At 37.6% G+C, this 21,524-nt stretch overlaps 1 protein-coding gene across 2 annotated transcripts in view; it reads left to right on the top strand.

Annotated features, from left to right (window-relative positions):
- EDIL3 (EGF like repeats and discoidin domains 3) overlaps positions 1-21,524 on the top strand; it is a 247,748-nt gene that overhangs the window by 52,545 nt on the left and 173,679 nt on the right. For both annotated transcript variants that reach the window (XM_051643225.1, XM_051643224.1), the window contains exon 2: positions 15,331-15,459. In XM_051643225.1, coding sequence (XP_051499185.1) covers positions 15,331-15,459 — 129 coding nt within the window. The remainder of the gene's footprint in view (positions 1-15,330; positions 15,460-21,524) is intronic.

Here is a 21,524-nt window from a genome sequence, read left to right as displayed (position 1 = left end):
ATAAAGAAGAACAAGATTGCAAAATACTGAATTTTTTATTTGAAGTGCCTTGTCTTGAAGTGTGTCCTGATGCTTTGAGCGCAGCTTTCATAACCTAAATCATATTATTTCTGAGTAACATAGTAGTAGATTTTAGCAAATAACTTTATCTAGAGTAAGAAATGTCTGACCTCTTTTAGGCTTTTTTTCAGATAGCACTAACACAAATAGAAAATAAGTATTTTGTATTGATTTTTCTGAATTGACTTATGTATGTCTTGCAGATTTGATTTCAGCCAGACTAGCATGAGCCATTTACCGCAATTTCTGGCTTAGTAACCTGGCAATCAGAAATACTGAGACAAAAGCCACTAGAAGACACTAAGGGCCTCAAAAGTTTCTAGATACTTGATAAAATAGTAGCTTTAAACTACTTAGAAAGAAAAGTGTAGCAAATAAGTAGCAAGTGGAAAGTCATAAAAGGTTGTACACAAATTGAAATCCAAACGCTACCAATTGAATAAATTTCAAATAAAAATACATTGTGCTAAAAAAAAGGAAGAAACTTATGAGAAATAGACAATGTGGTTTAAACATTGCTGAATTAAAAAACTAAATGAGACAGGACATTGGAGGAAAGGATAGAAGCAACACTACAAGGAAATAAAATCCTAGGAAATTGTCTTAAGAATTGTTTTGGTGATACAGTGTAATTAAGTAATGGAGAGAATGATTAAAATACTGCTTCTGTTGGAAATATCAAATAGGAATAATGCCATCAAATTAATGGAGTTACTTTGGACTTGGACAAGATTGATGCAAGTAGCATTTGGATTTAAAATTGCTCTGCTGATGCTATTAGAAGTTGTTGTATAACAGTTCCTGACATAGAGATCTTGAGCACCAGAGGTCTGATCCAGCTCTTTGGATGAGTTTTGCTTTTAACTTCCCTAGGAGATTTATTAGGCCTTAAGCCTGCAGCAGTGCCAAGTGTTATGCAAATAATGCTTTTATCATTCAGGATGTTCAGCTCTGCTGTGTGTTATGTGCTCCTTCTCTTTGCTGGTAATGAGGCAGTATAATCAGGAGATTCACTGCTTGTGTCCTGGCTATGGGGCTTGTGCAAAACAGCAGCTCTGCCTTCAACTGTGATGGGGAGGAAGCCTAATTTAGAGGAGGGATAATGTCCTAGCTCTAGAGTGGCAACTAACTGTACATGTGGGACAGTGGAATTGAATGCACCCTCAGCATGTTTCCTGATGACACCAAGCTGTGTTGTGTGGTTGACACTCTGAAAGGAAGGGAGGCCATCCAGAGGGACCTTGACAGGCTTGAGGGGTAGGCCCATGCTGACCTGATGAAGTTCAACAAGGCCACATCTAACATCTTGCACATGGGTCATAGCAAGCCCAAGCACTGTTACAGGCTGAGCAAAGAATGGATTGAGAGTAGTCCTGAGGAGAAGGACTTGGGGGTGATGGTTCATGAGAAGCTCAACATGAGCAGTCAATGTATGCTGGCAGACCAGAAATCAAACCATGTTCTGGGCTGCATCAAAAGAGTTGTGGACAGCAGGTCAAGGGAGGTCAAGGAATTGTTCAAGGCCAGGTTGTATGAGGTTTGGAGCAAACTGCTCTTGTGGGAGGTGTCCCCGCCCATGGCAGGGGATTGGAACTAGATGATCCTTAAGGTTCGTTCCAGCCCAAACTATTCCATGATTCTGTGTAACTGCTTTGTGGTAGGCAGTGGCCTGGGACAGCTTGGTAACAGGAATATTTTCAGAAAGTTAGTTTGAGGTCAAGTTCAAAACAAAGAAATGGCAAAAGTTAACCTGTCGTGATTTTGGTCAGAGGCATGTGCAGGACTAGTGGTGATCATTGGAGATTGGTAGGGGAGAGATTAGTAGCTATTTAAAAAATAATATCTAAGCCTGTTGTTGGATTAAAAAGAAAAAAAAGAAAAAAAAAAAAAAAGAAAAAACCAGTAGCAAACACAACTACAACATGCACAATATAGCAGGTGATTTATTTAATGAGCGCCACAAATAGAGGGAAGAAGAAAGGAATTCCCTAATGAGTCTCTGGGTTATTGTTAGTAGCTTCATTTGAGAAGAAGTATGTTGAATTTCAAACTCAACTGTTGTATTCTCTTTATCAGTCTTTTTTATTGTGGTCCCTTTGTTTGTCAACATCAGGCAGTAGCAATTGTGCACCCACAATAACTCTTTTATATTTTCTGTCAGTGAATATTGAGGCTTCTCTAATCACCTGTTTGTGCTATAACTACTGTGCTGTTTGTTGTTGGCATAAATTACTGGATACCAATGGGAAGCAAACAAGCAACAAAAAAAGTAAGTAAGGATTTGTAAGTTAGGGCATGGGATTTGAGTCAGGAAGTGGTCTGCAGTTTGGGGGAATCAGAGAAAGAAAACCAAATGAAGTTTCTTTGTGAACACCCTTGGATATAAATTGATGTAAAAGGACAGAAAGAACTAGGAGACTGGTGGTGATCTTGCCCTGCTGTATGGATCTTGCCAGCCACTGTGGATCAGCAAAATAAACTGCATGCAACCCTCCAAAGTGTACACTTCTGCACTGAAAGTTTTGTGCTCCTTATTTTTGGTAGGTGTTCTGGCAGAAGAATTTATGGCAAATTGAAAGACATTATTTTTAGGTATCTTCTATATGATAGAGATGGCATTTGAGAAGGAGCAGTTGTTCTCATTAGAAGGCAAGCTTTACTTCTCAGGAGTATTCCACAAAATATTTTTATGTCAGCAACTGTTGATTTATTGCAACTGTAAGGCTTTGTAGATGTGTAATACTTCAGTTTTTATTAGGGAGTATTTTACTATCAGTATCAGAAACTCAGATGTGTCACAACAATGCAGTGGATTTTCTTTTAAATTAATAATTAATTTTTAGATTTTTTAAAAAATTTTTATTTTTATAAACAAATTAATGAGATCCACCATCTGAATCCCCAACCACAATTATCTTAAGTAATTACTGATAGTTGAACAATAAACTCAAATACAGTAATGAATTTTATATTTGGAAATGTTAAACACCCCAAGCTCTTTCAAATTATGCTAGTTTTGCATTTTGCAGGTTTAAAAACTCTTGGAAGTGATAAAAAATACAGAAATACCATGTATACCCTTAGAATTTAAACTTTTTAACTCTTTATCTGGATTACTTTAAAAAAATACGTATTTTCTGTGCTACATGTATCCAAGGGCTTGAACAGCCTTCCACAATAGTATCCTAATGCTTTGTTTTAAAATGCAATAAAATTAACCTACTTTTATCGAAGACTTAATTGAGAAGTAAAATAATTTTCATATTTTTGACTTGAAGGTTTCTGTGTTTTTTACAGAGCGAAGTGAATTTTCCATTATTTTTTTTCCATGAGAAACTGTACTCTCATTAAGTCTTCTGAAAGAAAAGATAGATTCATAGAATCGCATTTGTTGGAAAAGACCCTTAAGATTGTCAAGCCCAACCAGGCACTCTGCCAAGTCCGCCACTAAGCCATGTCCCTCAGCACCATATGTACATGGCTTTTAAATCCCTCTGGAGATGGTGACTCCACCACTGTCCTGGGCAACCTGGGCCAGGGCCTGACAACCCTTACAGTTAAGAATTTTTTCCTAATACCCAATTTAAACCTCCCCTAGTGCAGCTTGAGGCAATTTCCTCTTGTCCTGTTGCTTGTTACTTGGGAGAAGAGACCCAACACCCACAATATTAATGTCCATTAATGTTTTCCGTTCTGGATGAATTATTTTTTTTTCTGAAGGTGGTAGTGGTCTAGAATTTAATTTTGTTTACTTTATATGTTATACACTGTTCTGTACTATATATGCATATGTGTATGTGTAGGTATATATAATATGCATGTTATATTGGTGTAGCGCTAACATGATACAAATTCATGTAAACACCTCATTCTTACTCTGAAAAAACCTACAGTCTTCTGTTGTGTGACATCCCATGTTTATAAATGGCTAGAATGTGGAAAGTGGAAAAAGATCAGAAGGAACTGATGTCCAGTGTCAAAAGTTTATGACTTCAATTGTACCTAATGAACTGCAGTCGCCTTCCTTACTTTGTTCCTCTACACTTGAATAAAGACATGACTTTGTTTTTTATGTTCATGATATGTATATTAATAATTTCAGTATTTACTCCTCCTTTTTTAGTATTTTTTTTTCCTTTCATGTTTACTTTCTGCCAAGTGCTGTGTTTTTAAAAGTTTATGCTTTGCATAGCAGACTCAGGACTCTCTTTAGTGCCGAAGACAGCCTATACATAATTAATCACACAGAATCATAGAATCATTAAGGTTGGAAGAAACTTTCAAGATCATCATATCCAACCATAATCCATCTACCACAACCACCAAAATATGTCCTGAAGTGCCACATCTAAACACCTCTTGAACACCTCCAAGGATGGTGACTCCACCACCTCCTTGGGCAGCCTGTTCCAATGCCTCACCACTCTTTCAGTAAAGAAATTTTTCCTGATACCCAACCTAAAACTCCCTTGGCACAACTTAAACCCATTTTCTCTCATCCTATCACTAGTTACATTATCATTACCTGGAAACAATTAATAAAGCAAAGCTGCAGATAAACTGAAAAAAATACCAGGCCAGTTAAACAAACCCTACTTTTTATTTTTCCTACTGATTAGGCTGGGGTGGGAAATGAGCTTTGTTTTCAGGCCTTCTTAACTCATATTTTTTTGTCTCTGGGATATATCTGGGATGTTGAAGGGCAGGTCAATGACTTGGTGCTGAGATCAGGAGCAATTATAGTGCTCTTAAGTTATCCAGGTCAGATATTTTTGTTGTCTTGTGATGCCAGACAAAGAAACTGGTGGTTAAAGGAATATTTGTCTATATTCAGAAGCTGAAACAGGACAGTTATTAGCTTAATTATGAAGGATCTATATCTACCATTATTAAAATAACCGTTAAGGTCCCTCTTACAATATTGTGTACTAAAAGCATCACATTCTTAGCAACTCCATTAGTGAATAGCTTTGATTTACACTGTTCTCTGCTGCACCTTTTTCTTTCTCAGACTTACTCAATTACTATCCCCTGATTTTAATTTTCAAATCTTGATCCAAACCAAGCAACAAGCAGCAAGAGCATTCAAGTGGCTGCCCGTCTTTGGGTTTGGTTTAAAAATTGCACTAGAAAGTAAAAATAAATTTAAAAACAATAATTTGTTAGTGCAGTGTGGCAATACTGATATAAGATTTTGACATATACAAATTGTTTTCTTACTTAACATTCTGTAAACCATCAAACAGTGAAGTGGCTTTTAAAGTCTGGGACAGCACATGAAGCACAGCTTTGAGTGCCTGGATGAAAAACTTGAGAAAGATGCAGATCCATGAGCCTAATGGTCAGGGTTGCCGGTTGCTTATAGTCAGGGCTATGGTGCATGAGCGAGTACAATGCAGATGTGTATGAAGCAGTGGTGACAATCTAACAATTTTATGCAATCCAATTTACCACCTTGGCTAAATCCTTGTTTTAGGTGTCTTTGTGTCATACGCTCAGAGGTTCACACTTCAGTATGCCTTTAGATATGTTGTTTCATCTAATCTTATATTGTACTTAGCGAAAATCTAGGGCTAGAAGGAAAACTCTTTCATAAGCAACAATATGCTATACAGTCTATACAGTAGTCTTCATATGTACAAAACTTTAAGATTTTATTATATTTCTGAATAACTTTACATAAATAAAGTAAAAATTGCATCTGTCCATCTATCCAGAGACTCTTCGCAAAAATTACTGAAGGGGTTTGCATCATTCATCCATTTAGCTCACATGTTACTGCCAGCTGCACCATCCAGAATAAACAGAATCACTTCTTTATGGTAGCTGACAGCTGTAATATCCTTATTATTTAATGTCTTTCACAGGAGGGACACACATCTTCATTATCTAATTGTTATGCTGGGTGTGATCAGTAACATCACCTTCCTGTAATGTCAGAAATCAAATTATGAAAACCAGCAATGCTGTTGTGTCTCCTGAACTGACATGTATTTTTTGATGGGGACAGAACTTCTGTGGTGATAGATACAAATATCAGTGTGCAAAAAAATGCATTAAATGAATGCAGTAACATTAGCTAATTATAAAAATGGAAACTTACAGAGTATTTTTCTTTATACTCTTTAGCTGCAGGCATTGATATAATAGAGGAACTCTTTGTAGAGAATGTTCATGTAGGAAAGACTGCTGAGTGCCTACGTGTCTGTTAAAATGGTCATCCAGCATGCTGGTGGGCTTTGGAAGTTAATCCCTTGATTGCCTCCACATCCCTCAGTCACTTTGCCTCTGCCTGCAGAGAGGTTTTGATGGGCGTGAGCTGGATTCATTCCTGAGGATGTGGGACTAGAAGTAGTACTCAAGTGGAGACCCTAATGGTTACCTAAGGGTCTGTACCAATGACTGATCATTTGGCACCTTCAGATCACCCAGAGGAGAGTGATTAAATCCAGAACAAAATCCACAGACTTCCTATAATGTAGATACAGAAGCCTGAGTGCTACATACTTTGAAATATTGGTCTGCTGACATTGTACCAGGCTGTTTTCTAATTTAGACATAGCCAGTGCTGACTGCTTCACATGGCATATTTCAAATATGTTTTGCATTTTGGAATATTGCTTGAAAACAGAAAATATTTCTTCATTTTCAGTATATGTTCTGAAACTGCTGATGGAGGTGAATGTGTATTTATGTTTTTATAAATGCACATATTTTTATATATGTGCAGACATATATTTGTGGGGTTTTATGGGATGCACTTTGTAATTACATGAATTTTCAAGATTTTGAAAAATAAATGATAAATTTGCGTGTTCTATGTTCCAGATGCCTAACTTGGGAGATTAAATGCTGCCCATCTCTTCAGTGGTGTTGACATCTCTTCTAGAAATGTGACTAAATAAGGATATAAAAAATTTGAATTAACTAGAGATTGATGAATACTTTTCAAAGTGTAATAAGAATATGTTTAGAATTCAGATTGGTTTGAGGTATGTAATTTTGGTGGAGATAGAAGGATGTAATGAAACAGTTTTAAAAACTGATAATTATGACTTTTTAATTGCTCAGCTTTCAAATTTTTATTTACTTAGGATGGGGAAAGATAAATTCACCGATGCTAAGCTTAATAATTGCCTAGCAACCGGTGCCTGAATATATGCAATATAGGGCAAACAAAGGGAAAGTAAACCACTTTCATTTCCATATATATAAAGTATATATAAGTAGGGAGCTAAAAATATGTGTTTGCATGTGTACTCACAGGCACATTCCAGTGCTTTCAAATCACTAACCTCAAAAGCTTTGGAGCATTAAAAATAGAAATGGAAAGGTAAAACTGAGATGTAAAGTGTGGATGAAAGCTGTGAATATTTCTTTGGAGGTGATAATTTTACAATAAGTGTTGGGTTTTTTTAAAACCATCTTACTTCACTGATGAAGTGAAAGTAGAAACTGGAAATAATGACTGGCTATGCCAGTAGGAATATGTGTACCTGAATGCTCTCAGTCCATAAGGAAGAGATGGAAGGAAGATGTTACCTGTTTAGAGAAAGTCATAAATACTAAAGATTTTATTTTAAAGGGCACCCATTGGACTGTGCTGCTGATTTGATTACATGCATGGATTTTCTCTCCATGGAAGGCAGGAGAGATGGGCAAGAGAGATGCTGGTGTGTTTGAGTTGTTTCCTGATCAGGGGTCTGAGCCATTTCCAGAGCCTTGGGAGCCATGAATATTTTGAAGACAGATTTAGGAAGAGCTAATGATGAAAAAGCTCGTTGTATGTTAAGTTGAATAAAAAATCTAGATCCCTGTAGTGGACATCTGATGGTCTTGGATATAGAAGTGGAGCCTACTAGCAGTTAGCCTGCAGGAGCCCAAGCTGATTTTTTATAGAAGCCAGTGAAGCTCTATTGGGAAATATGCAAAACATAGCAGTTTCTAGAAAGAAATGTGAATATTTTATTAACTGGGAAATTTCAAGTGAACATACAACTAAAAATTTCCTGATCAGTTTTGAAAACAAAAGACAACTGACTGAAAGTTTTAATTTATTCCCATCATGACCTGGCATGAATACATTATATGTATCTATATAAACTAATGGAAGTTTTAATCGAACAAAACAACTTAATGGAGGGAGAGTTTAGCCTAAGTACCTTGTACTGAAAGTCTCCATTTAAGCTCTTATTCTTTCCCTTTTAATAAACCTCTCTAATCCTGTAGATCTGAACAGGTGCAGAAATACAGGTTGATTCACGTGAGTGTGAGTGGTAAATCATTGTACAGACACAGCTGAATGACAGCTGAAATCAAATGAGTATGTGCAAGGAGTGCCAATGTAATTTTTGCCAGCTGTCTTGAGCATGTAAAGAGAAAATATAATGAAGGTTGTGTCGATGGGGATTAGGGCATCTTCATTAAAGGTCTTTATCAGCTATCTCACTGCTGTTAGCTGAGGCTGGATGCTAGCATTGGTGTGCCACTGGTCCCATGAGTTATCAGTTTGGGGGAGAGCATCTCTTTTCCTTTGGTGAAGCAAGCTGTCTCAACTGATGACAGCTTTCCCAAAATCCTTGCTGCAATGTATGCATGAAAAGTTGTAACAATATTCAGACTTGCTTTATATAACCATATTCCTCCTTTAATCACTTCTGATACATTTTTTGCTAATAAAGATTTGAAATGACAGGAATAGTTCATCTTTTTCCCTGCAGAGCCAGTTGGCATAGAAATGAACTCTCCACAACCTATGAAAGAGAGAAGGGTTTACTTTTTAAGCTGTTTTCTGTTTCTGCTTGTATTTCATATTGTCAGACATCAGAAGCTTGAAAAGTGTGTAATGCAGCAGGCTGCAGTACAGTGACCTAATGCTCCTTCACATTCAAATAAATAAAGTAGCTCATACTGTAGACCTTTAGAAAGGGAAGAGATTAAACTTTTTTAAGGCAGAAGGGGATTTATTGATAGAAATTAATCTCTGCAGACATTACTTTGGGGCTCTATTCTAACTCTGAAAGTAGGGACACACTTTTTACAGTATTGTACTATTAGAATAAATCCAAAGCTTAAGGCCGCACTTCATCTTCACCCAGGATTAATGTTTCAGTCCAGTCCCAGAGTGGTATTCAAACAAGAAATCTCTGCTTAGAATAATGTGATTTTCATTTTGTAATACTATCTTCAGTTTTCAAAAATCAGCTGGTCCATCTCATCATATTACAAGACCTGTAATCTTTACAAGAAAAAGCTAAAGAAATGTTTACGGGAAATTTACACAAGTATGTTGCAGTTCTCCTCCACAGCTACAAACTAGAGTTTTAAGTGCATACTGTCTCTTGATCCCAGAGGCTTTTATAAGAAGAAGCAACTACGTCGATTTTTTTGAGACTTGTTAAAAGAATGAGTTTATTATTCTGCAATTTGTGTTCTCCTTTTAAGTTTTTCCATCCAATTAGACATTTAGAGTTGATCTCAGTTTATTAATTTTCTAAAACTATTTGAACAGTCTGCCATGAATATTCTAGTTAGGAAATTAGCTGAACCTTCTACCTGCATATTAAGTAAATCAGCCTAGAAAACAAGCAGAAGGAGGTAGATGAGCTATTGGTATCAAGTAGCTTTAGCTTCACTTTCAAATAAGGGATACAAGGGATTCAACTGTCTTTTCACCTCAGGAAAAACAAATTTGCTGCTTCACATTTAAATCTAAACCAAACAGCTTACAAATTTCTTAAGAGAACTGCAGAGCTCTTCTGTTTTCGCGTTCAGATTTTGCATCTCTGCACAGGTGTGTCTTCAGTCTGATTTATAGTTCTGCTTCTCAGTAGTGGTTCAGCTGTGGAGAAATAGATTTGAACTTAGACACAGTACAGATGATTCTGTATATCAGAAAACTATTAAAGCTTTTTTTCTGAGAATTTATTTGAATGTGAAACTCCTACTGGTAGCAAGAACTTTCTCAGTCTACTTCTGAAGTTTAGTTACTCTTCTGAGCTTCAGAACTGAGGCTCTAGACCAAATTTCTATTGACTGGCTATTTTTTGGGCTGTTTATTCTTTGGTGCTACCTAGAGATTTCTTCATTGTAGCAAGTTCTATTCTTATAAAAGGGAATAGCTATACATTTCATTTCTTTAGAGAAAGCTTTTTAAATAAGTCATATTTCATATAGGAATATAGGAAATTGAATAAAAAACATACATGCTCTTTTAGACAGATGTGATGGTCCACCTCTTCACAACAATGGTGAAACTAAATGCTGGAGCTACAGAACACCCATTATCAGTTTTACCTCCCTGACAGCTTGCATGGCTAGCGCCCTGAACCCATCTGTCATTATGTTTGCAACTGTCTATTTGTAGGTTATGTCATGCTTTGTTTCAGTGGATGTCATCATCTCCTTGGACTTCTACAGTGTCAGTATGTTTACCTCAGTAACAGTTTCTGTAAATTTTACCGCATGAATATGTAATGCATACTAAATGTGGTTGTATTTAAATTTCACATACACTGTATATTTTTTCCATGCATACTTTCTATTTTATGGAGAATGCTCTGTTCCTAAGTTTTAGAAAAATATATGCCCAAACACCCAAATGATCTCTCTCCTATCACTCCTTTCCTTCCCCTTTTGAAATCTTATGAATCCATGTGTTTTTTTGAAGACATTTCTTTGTCAAAATGTCATTGTCTCCAGCAGATGTTTCTTATAGTAACAGTTCTGCCAGAAATCCTAACAGTTATCATTCTAGATGTTATAAGGTAGTTGAAGGAAATTGTATTCATTTCAGGCTAATTATTTTGTGCATAGGAACTGAAATGCTTCTCCGATGCCTAATTCAGGATACTGCACTGTAGCTTTTGGCAGGTGTTCCTATCCTAGGAGCTATGATGTTAAAGAGTAAAAAGTTTTAAGTAGGACTACATAATTATTTTTCTTTTTTCATTGACAAATGTTAGTGAATTACAGATTGATTTTCATATAGTAATGGTAGCTTGCTGGTCTATGTGCTTTCACAGTGAAGCGTCCATTACAAACTAGTGTGTGGAGGTGGTTATGGATAGTGCTTTTCTTGTGGCACAGTGCATCTTCTTTAGTCTTCATATCGCAAAAATTCTTTTCATAAACTCTGTGAATTTCTTTTCTTGACAAGGATTGATAGGCTAACTCTTCCCATCATGGTGTGCCGTTTTATTTATACACAGCAGCTTTTTTCAGGTTGTCCTTTGCTGTCAAGCAAAGTAGTGCACTCTTCAGTCAAGAATCACGTAACATTTTGTAGGGTTTTATAGGGTCAAAAAGTATGCTATATAAAAATGTGCAGCTCAGTGAAGAGTGGATTTACAATTTTTACCCTCCTCCCCACTACCTGCTTGTGGATAATTGTATACTCAGTATGCTGAAAAGGCTATGACTTAAGAGTAGATACGTGAAGGTATGTCACTGAGCACGATGGACTTACAGAACAGAATGTTCTGAAAAAATTAAAGATGTGAGGAAAAACACAAATTAAAAAAATCCCCCAAATTTAGTATCCACGAATCATGTAGATGTTTTCTCTGCTCCTCACTACAGTATCATCTGAGATAATGCAGATTACATTTTTAGCTTAACTCTTCCATGCCTTATGTCATGCAAAAGGAATAAAAATATATGTTTATGTATATAAAGTAAGCTGCTTATATAACATCACTTCAGAACAAGGGTCCTTGAAAAGATTTAAATGCAAAGGGCTTATGAGTTCTGGCAATTTGGAGGGTCAGAGCATGTGAGCGTGTTTGTCACGGGTTCTGTTTCACAGGTCCTTGAACCAAATCTCAATAGCTTGATTCAATGATATTTTACTGTCTGAGATTTTCCCAAGGATGAAGTTAAGGTAGAAATAGTTGTACTACATATTTTATATACGGTCTTGAGACATACTTTAATGCCACATAATGAAAAGTGCAGTTAGTCAGACATCGTAAAGAAAAAAGTGCATTATAGTTTTTATTTGACACTTCAATACTTACTAGACCCCTTTCAGAACATTTTAATAAAAGTAAAACATTAGTTGTCCGTTGCTGTTTTTTCACATTATGGAGTTCCACTTAGAGTGTTGATTTAGAGAAATTTGTCAAATTGCACAGACTGCTGCACGAACAGCATACTGCCTATCACTATGGAAAGTCACAGCAGCACAGAGGTCAGTTCTGTAAGAGTTACTGTAAAGGATATGATTCTCACTTTAGGTATATTTTAGTCTTCCATTCACCAAAACTCTATGTTTATTATGTTCTGAAACTACTTTTATGGTAAAAGTTGTGTCATATGCAACATTGCATTTTAGTAGTAACAAATCCCAGTTATATTAAGACGAAACACACCAATAATAAACTTTTCTTATTAAGAACAGAGGCTTTAAAATCATTGTCTGTTCCTCAGACTTGGTAGGATGTATATGAAATTAGATTCCAATATTTTAATATGAGCAGCTTTTCAGGGGGCCCAAAATGGAAGTTGAGGGGAATTTTGTTGAGTCAAAAGTGATACTTTGTGTCTGTGAAATTGGGCAGAATAAAATAAATTAATAAATAAGGGTGCTGACATTTTAAGTGAGTTTTACTAATATAAGCATACAAATTTGTACAGCCTGCTATCTAGTCTTAAGAAGAATGTTTGCCTGTTCATTTATCTATCTGCATCATATTTGACATCATAATACAGTATTATTTTAACCATTGTTGTTCAGACTATAGACATTCTCCCTTCCTCTTTAGCATTATGTGAATGAGACAGTCTGGATAATTTTTTTTTTTTTTTGGAACTTTTCTTAGGTGGTGGGTTTTTTTGGGTTTTTTTTGTTTTTTTGGGGGTGCTTGTCCCATTTTCTTCAAAGGTGTGCTGTACTAATTTTATTTCTTGTGGTGTGATAGAATGACAATTTAAAGTTTACACCACTGACTGACAAGTAGAGTTTAGGCCAAGGTGGTGGGTCAAAAGAGCATGCTATGCAATTATTTCCTGAACATGGAAATACATGACTGTTGTTAGAGGACAGCGTTGGTTTTAATAGTCCCAAACTGTAGGTCAGGTCACTTTACTTCAGACTGGAAAAGTGAACATGAAATTTCAGACAAATGAAAACTACACAAGTTAGGTATGCACTCTTTGATCATAGTAGGAGATTTCAGTTTCTGAAAATATAATGGAGAACTGGGGATGCATTCTGCTAGTCAGTCAATATAAAACTTACATATGGAAACAGTATTTTTGTCTTTTTACCTGTTTGTTTCTTTCTCGTGTTGCATGATTGAAATCAGAAAAAAACATTGAATCAGGAAACCCAGGGTAAAAATGTCCCCTCTCATTTGAATCAGGACATCAATATGGATTTGCATAAGAATTGTTCCTACTCCAGATGCTATTTCATTTATTAATTTAAAGGTATGGGAGTACAGTTGTCAGACCATTCAGTTAATAGCGATCATTCTTTTCACAACTGAGTGCCTATGTCCCATGAAGTAAAAAGCAACCATGCTTTGCTACCCCAATAATGCAACAAGCTCTGAAAATGATAAGACTTGACTGACTTAGATTCAGTTAGGAAGACAGATAATGTCTAGTCATTAGACACATAATATCTGTGTCATTGATTCTTTTCAAATAGCTCTAGTTCTCTGTCAGCTGGACAATCTTCAAGACAAAATTGTTAATTCCAAGTACATAGACTCATGACAGTTCTTGGTGTCATGAAGCCAGCTTAAAAGATGACAGATTAAAATTAAATAAAAGTAACCCAGCAAGCTAACCCATAACTAGAGTTTTTTTGCAATTGATGTTCGGAATTCATAAAAGCGGTTTTGTATTGTTAAATTTCTTCAGTGGTTGTTAAATTGGAATTCATAAACCAGGCACTAATCTGAATACTGTGTGCCAGAAAGGCGTTGAAAACATTTTGAGTTTCCTTACCACCCCTGTAGGCCAAAACATATTATAATGTCAGTACTACTGAAATAAACAAGTGGATTTCTGTAACTCTTTACAATTACATGACAAAAGACTGGCAACTATTCAATTTTTAAAAGCATACAAAATAATATACTTATTTTTTAATAATTGTGTTTATGCAAGTGTTGCGTTAAGTTGCATTTGCAGAAATTTTGCAAAACTGAACTGCACAAATTATTAGTATTTCTAAAACCAATACTGAGCACAATAGAGAGCACAGATCTTTCTTAAAAGATTAAGCTCAAGATAAATAAAAAGTGCATCTAAATATATATTTAATTATCAGAGAAAAAATATTAAGTGGAAGCTGACCAAAGCCTGTGACATTCTTTAGAATTCCAGTTATCCCACTGGGGACAGGGGACAATCCTGTGTTTCTGTATATTTGTAGAGCTCTAGGTTGGGGTTATTTATGGGAGTTAAAACTAAGGAATCACAAGAATTGAACCAGTCACTCTGTTTTATATGTCCTGAAGGCCATTTCAGATAACAACAGATAGGAAGTCACAATAATGTGTTGTATATGTTGGGGGCACAGCATGAACATACAGCAGCTCCGGTTAGAGGGCACCACAACAAAAATGATTGGCTGGGTGTAAACTTACCGTTAGAATTATATTGCTCAAAACACTTGAATGCCTTTAATCTGCACTGCCAGACTTTATCCTGGGGTCACCTATAATTAGTCTTCGCGTGACTGACATAAACCCAACATAGAAGCAAACTGCTGGCCTGAATGCCGTGCTCTGTGTTTAGCAGAAATACAGCTGCATGCTAGTGCCTGATCTGGATCAAATCTGTGCTGCTGGGAGGATTAAGAGACAATTTAAGTCTGGAGCACGTGATGATGTAAGCAAGCTCCTTTGCTTGTGAACCAGGTGATAAGCCTGCAGCCTGCATTGAAAGAACCATTGAACTTTATGTTGGAAGGGAACCTGGAGAGGTAAAATCCTGGATAAATTTCTTTCCAGATATATAACCTGAATGCCTTTAAATGAAATAAAGAAAAAAAAAAATTGTAAAATTTTATTGTCTTTAGCAAGTGACTAGCAGTCAGTGTGTCTAAGAGAATCACATTTTACAGAGTAGAAGGCTGGGGGGAGATGATTACACAGGGTGTGCTGGCCAAAAAGTATTCCAAGGACATATATGTTGTCATTCCTTTCTGTTCTTGGTTATCAGCAATCTGCCATACTTAGAGCTTGTGCATAACTTTTGGAGAGTTTTATACAGTAATTTTTTTTTTATTTTTTTTTTTTTCCCTTTAACCCACAGGTGATGTGTGTGACTCCAACCCATGCAAAAATGGTGGCATCTGTATGTCAGGGCTGAATGATGACTTCTACTCATGCGAGTGTCCTGAAGGCTTCACAGACCCCAATTGCTCTAGTGCTGTGGAGGTTGGTAAGTGCAAACTTTGAATACTGGAATAGTTGAGTATCCTGTTTGTCTGTGGCTGGCCAACCAGTGATGTTGGCCACACAATTTTATATCGATAATGCTGTGGCCATTGCTGTGATCATTATTGTTTTTTCAACCTTATCCTTATGTCATACGTATCTATATAATAATTAACAGATGTTTTAAAACAACGTCTGACAAGTGTTTCTGCAGAACATAATCACTCACAAAACATCAGTGTAATTAGATCTTTCTATATATTTGTCTGCTGATCAATGACCACAATGACAAGCTTAGTTTCTGATAGCTGTATGCCTAGGTCTAGAGTAAAGAGTAATTGCTTAAACAAGTGAAGTTACAGAAACAGTGTATGAGAAACCAGAATAATACACAGTAGTCACTTGTTCGAATTTCAAAACAATTACCCAGCTGGAGGTTGTAATTAATCATTATATGTATGCACAGAGTGCAAGCCAAATTTATAGAAATTTTGTGATGTGTGTTTGACTCAGAGTAAATGTGAGTGCTAGTTACAAAAAATCTGCCAGTTCAGGCCTCTATCTTAAGAAAACTTGAGGAAAAAAATCAATGTGCAAAGGAAAAGATGGTAGCTGATTATGCAACAGGCCATGCCATCATTTTCAGTGGAGCAGAAGTGCTGCAATTTGGCCAAGCTTTTATACTATCTTGAATAAGGTATAAAATTACAGGAGCAATACAATTAAAAGACACTACTGTTTAAATAGGTACACCTTCTACCTATCTTTTCCATGGAGCTGTGAGAGTTACAATTGGAAGGTAAAAGACACAAAAGCATTGACTTACAGAAGAGATGGCAGTGACTCTTACTTTGTTCCTATTAGGGAAATATGCAGAAGTGGGGGTTCTGTGACAGTTCTTTTATCTGAAGTCTCTGCATGTCCTGCCTGCATGTCTTCTGCTGACAGCCAAATACTTGAAAGCAGTACGACCCTGCAGGAATTTCGTACCGTACGTTGTGTCTGTGGTTCATCCACCTGGATAACACTAACATGCTTCAGCTTATGACAGCTGAGTAGTGCTCACAGGTTTTGCTTCTGCCAGCTGTAGTGGAGGACACCAGTACAGTGCTTTCTGCCTTGGGCAGAAAGACAGTGACAACAGCCTTGCTTCTACAGATGTCTGGTTGAAACTAGGCTTTATATCTAGGCTCAGCACCTCTCTAACACTGCCGCCATTCTAAATAGGTGAGGTTTTCATATTTTAATAAATAAATAAAGGCTGGACAGGCACAACATGCATACATTGTTTTGTGGATTTAATATATCCCTCTCTGTCAGAGGATAAGGCAAGTAGAACTTCCTGCAGGAATCCAGGGTTGGGTTTGTTCTGGTTTTGTTTTCTGCTTTTCTTTTCTGACCATGATTCTGTTTTCATTCTGGGAATTAATTCTTTTCCTCCACAATGCAATTTTAAGGGAATTTCAAATTAATTTTGTTCCTGTGAAGGTAAATTTTCTGCAAACAAGCAAACTAGTTCCTGTGAAAGAACTAGCAACTTTGGTCAGACACCAGCTGCAATTTTTTCTGACTGTAAAATGTCATAGTAACTGGTTCTTAGGTAATGTTTGAGTTGCACAAGAAACTGCTTATTCCCTTGGTGCAGCCACACGAGAAGCCAGGAGGCACAGCCTCAGAATCCTGTTTTCCATCTTTTTTCCTACCATTTTGAAGGATCTGAATTAATCCTACCGCTGTAGTTCATGCTACCCTAAAATGGCCTTGACATGCCTTGACTGCAGGAAACTTCTGGATTCTTCCTGTGCTTCATTGGCAGAAAATTGCTTCGTGTATAACTGGGAGGATGCTGGCCATGGTTGAATCTGAGATAAAAACATACTGTGATAACTGCCACTGTAATTTACAGCTAAGTAGTAAAAGGGCTGTAAAAAAAAGAGATGTACTTAGCTAAATTCTTCAAACAGTTCAACAAATTTGGAAAACGAGTAAAACATAAACACGTAGATTTAGCTAAACAAATAAGAGATAATTATATCAAATTTCACAAATAGTGGGATGTTTTCCAAAGACAGTAAGGACCAAAATAATAAGATAATTAGAGTCCAGAGAAGGGCCACAGGGATGATCAGAGAACTGGAGAACCTGCCATATGAGGAAGGGCTGAGAAAAGAGAAAAGAAGGCTTAGGGGAGACCTTATTACCATGTGCTAGTACTTAAAGGGTGTCTACCAAGAATCTGGAGACTCCCTTTTTACAAGGAGTCAAATGGAAAAGATGAGGGGTAATGGGTGCAAGTTTATCCTGGGGAGATCACAGTTGAACACAAAAGGACAATTTTTCACTATGAAAAAAAACAGCCATTGGAATAATCTCCCCAGGGAAGTGGTGGATTCTCCACCACTGGACACTTTCAGCTGGACAGAGTGAGGATAATCTTGCCTAGACCAGGCTTTTGTCAAGAAAAGTTGCATCGGATACTCCTTGAGATCTCTTCCAACCTGGTGTTCTATGAATATCCATTATTTTAGCATTCTCACCAATTTTAACTTGAGTCCACATTTTCACAACAGATTTACTAGCCATCAGCAGCAAAGGCAGTTGTTTTGGCAGAAACATTGTACAATTATCACTTAGAACATTTTCTGCCCTGGTTTTAATGCCATTTATTAAGCCATTCTGCTTACATGCATTTAGGCTGCTCAGTTCACATTTCTGTGCAGTATGCACTCTTCAGGCTATCCAGAAACTTAATTTGTCACATCATTTTTATTAATGTTTATTGATTGCCTTTCAACAGAATTCTGTGACCTTTGTGATCATCAGCCAAGGGCCCTGATTATGTGATAGTTCCTGTTTAAAATCTATTTTACAGTGAATGCCATGTTAAAAACACTGCTGTAATAGAGATGTGAAACTATAGACTGTAGACTTCAAAACACTGAGAAACACCCTCAACATACTGAATGTAGAGCTGCTGCAGTCTTATTAAAAGGAAATTTAGTACTCCGTACTCAAACTGTAAATTCTAATCATGAAGAAAATAATACTTCAAATAGTTTAGCAAATACTTTGGGGATATATCACATTAAACCAAAACAAACAAAAATCAGATTGATACAAAATCAGCTTCATTTTAATCAGGTGCCATGCTGATGGGGCTCCACTTCACAGCTTCTTTCATTGCTCAGAAGTGGAAACTTGGACATTAATAAGAATTTTGTAGCAATAAGCTGTTGATCAGGAAAACTAGCACTCTCCCTCTCCAGCATCCTTGTAGATAAGCTGAGGAAGTGTGGACTTGATGATCAGGTAGTGAGGTGAACTGGTTGAAAGGAAGAACTCAGAGTTGTGGTCAATGGGACAGAATCTAGTTGGTGGCCTGTGACTAGTGGTCAGTACTGGGACTGGTGCTGTTCAATATTTTCACCAATGACCTGGATGAAGGAACAGAGTGTGCCCTCAGCAAGTTTGCTGATGACACAAAACTGGGAGGAGTGGCTGACACACCAGAAGACTGTGCTGCCATTCAGTGAGACCTAGACAGGCTGGAGAGTTGGGCAGGGAGAAACTTGAAATTCAGCAAGGGCAAGTGCAGAGTCTTGCATTTGGGGAAGAACAAGCCCATGGACCAGTACAGGTTGGGGGCTGACCTGGGGGTCCTGGTGGACAGGAGGATGACCATGAGCCAGCAATGTGCCGTTGTCACCAAGAAGGGCAATGGTATCCTGGTGTGGATTAGAAAGGGTGTGGTTAGTAGGTCAAGGGAGGTTCTCCTCCCCCCCTCTTCTGCCTTGGTGAGGCCACATCTGGAATATTGTGTCCAGTTCTGGGCCCCTCAGTTCCAGAAGGACAGGGAACTCTGTCCAGCACAGAGCCACAAAGATGAGGAAGGGAGTGGAACATCTCCCTGATGAGAAAAGGCTGAGGGAGCTGGGTCTCTTTAGCTTGGAAAAGAGGAGACTGAGGGGTGACCTGATAAATGTTTACAAATATGTTAAGGGCGAGTGTCAGGAGGACAGAGCCAGGCTTTTTTCAGTGATGTCCAGTGATAGGACAAGGGGCAATGGGTGCAAACTGGAACATAGGAGGCTCCATGTAAATATCAGAAAAAAAACCTTCTCTACTGTGAGAGTGACAGAGCCCTGGAACAGGCTGCCAAGAGAAGTTGTGGAGTCTCCTTCGCTGGAGACATTCAAAACCCGCCTGGACACGTTGCTGTGTGATGTGCTCTGGGTGACCCTGCTCTGGCAGGGGGGTTGGACTGGGTGATCTTTCAAGGTCCCTTCCAATCCCTAAGATTCTGTGATTCTGTGATTCTTTGCCCATAAGGATATAAATGAGCACAGAACCAAACAGGTATCACAGATAAAGCCTATCAGAGAGGAGCTGGGTTTCTGTCCCTCTGTCCCACTCTGTCTCTCTCTTTTCCCAGAAGACACTAACCTTCAGCCACGAGATCTGATTGTTCTTCCTACATTCAAATGAACATAAGCCCAAAACACTATTCTGCTGTTTCACTTTTATACCATGGAATCACTGAAATAATTTTAAAGAACAAAAATATAAATAGACAGTTCTTCCTTTTGCAATTTTTCCACATAATAAATCCGCATCAAGAGTAAAGCATGACGCTTTACTAAAGAAGAACTCACAGCCGTATAATAAAACTTCTCTGTTGGCAATAAGAAACATGGTGAATAAGTCACTTAGGTAGATGCTGTCATGATAGCAATATATACAGTAACGTTGGGTGACACTAAATGCAGGAGTGACAGTAGATGCTGAAATCTGGAGTTCACACTCTTAATTCCCAGTATTCTGGGCAATCTACACTCAGTACTGTATTGTACTAGGGGAGCCCTGCCAGCAGGCTAGAGGATGGGATTACTTCCCTAGAATCCTTAACAGATTGGAGGACCTGATCCATGAGGAGCACCTAAGAGAGCTGGGACCGTTAGGCCTGGAGAAGTCTTATAGAAACAAAGACAACAGAGCCAGGGTCTTCCTGCTGGTACACAGCGACAGGACAAGAGACAACCAGCAGAAACTAAAATTTACAAAATTCAACAAAAACATACTTAGGGTTTTGGGGTTTGCTTATTTGTTTGCTTGCTTTTTCACTGTGCGGTTGATCAAACACTGGCACAGATTGCCATGGGAATCTGCAAAGTCTCCATCCTTGGCAATATTCAGAACACAACTGGATATGGTCCTGAAAAACCTGTGCCCCAGATCCCTGTGCCTTGAGAAGTGGCGTTAGACTGGAGGACTCCAAAAGTGTCTCCCATCCTCAACTATTCTGATTTTGTGATCACCAGTACTTTAGTTTGTGCTATTCCAGGCTACTTCATTTAGAGCTAAGGCAGCAACTGTCTATCAGTTGCAGACCAGATACACATGACACTAAGCCACTGGAATTCTAAGACTATTTCTACCTTAGGGAGAAAATCTATTAGTACATATGTTCAACTTGTGGTGCAAACAATGCATCTTAAGAAATCACATATTGTAGGCATATAAAAACGTCTTTGAAATAATTTAGTAATTTCAACTCACAGCATTAAAAAGCACCTGTAACATTGAGTGGAAAATAATGTCAGAAATTTATCCTTACTGCTTTTTTTCACAAGCTCTTGTTCTGTCAGTGCAGAGGTCAGGACAGCAAAGGTAGAGACTTAGGTTGTGCAAAGAAAGCCACAAAGCTAACAAGATCATAGCACTTTGGATCAAATCCATCTTACTCATTAATTAACAGCATGAAAAGGCAAGAATCCTTTTGATTCCCATGTCCCAGGCTGAAAGACAGTAGCTGTCAAAGAAACAGTTTCCTTTGGATACTGGAAAGACTAAACTGATACAGAAAACACAGCAGTGTGACAAATAGGGAATCCCACAGTAACTTCTGTAACATTTAGCAGAATAAATATGTAATGCAAGACTGGCATCTCTTTTTTCCTTTCAGCTCCTCTCTTCTCTCAGCCACCATGCTGCACTTAGACCCAGGTTTCCTATATTATAAGATGATGAATTTGCCTTTCCACCTTTCTGAAATGCACACATATAATTTTA

The sequence above is a fragment of the Apus apus genome, chromosome Z, assembly GCF_020740795.1.
Source record: "Apus apus isolate bApuApu2 chromosome Z, bApuApu2.pri.cur, whole genome shotgun sequence".
Taxonomy (NCBI): Eukaryota; Metazoa; Chordata; class Aves; order Apodiformes; family Apodidae; genus Apus; species Apus apus.
The sequence above is the reverse complement of the archived record's forward strand: the minus strand, read 5'-3'. Positions and strand labels throughout refer to the sequence as shown.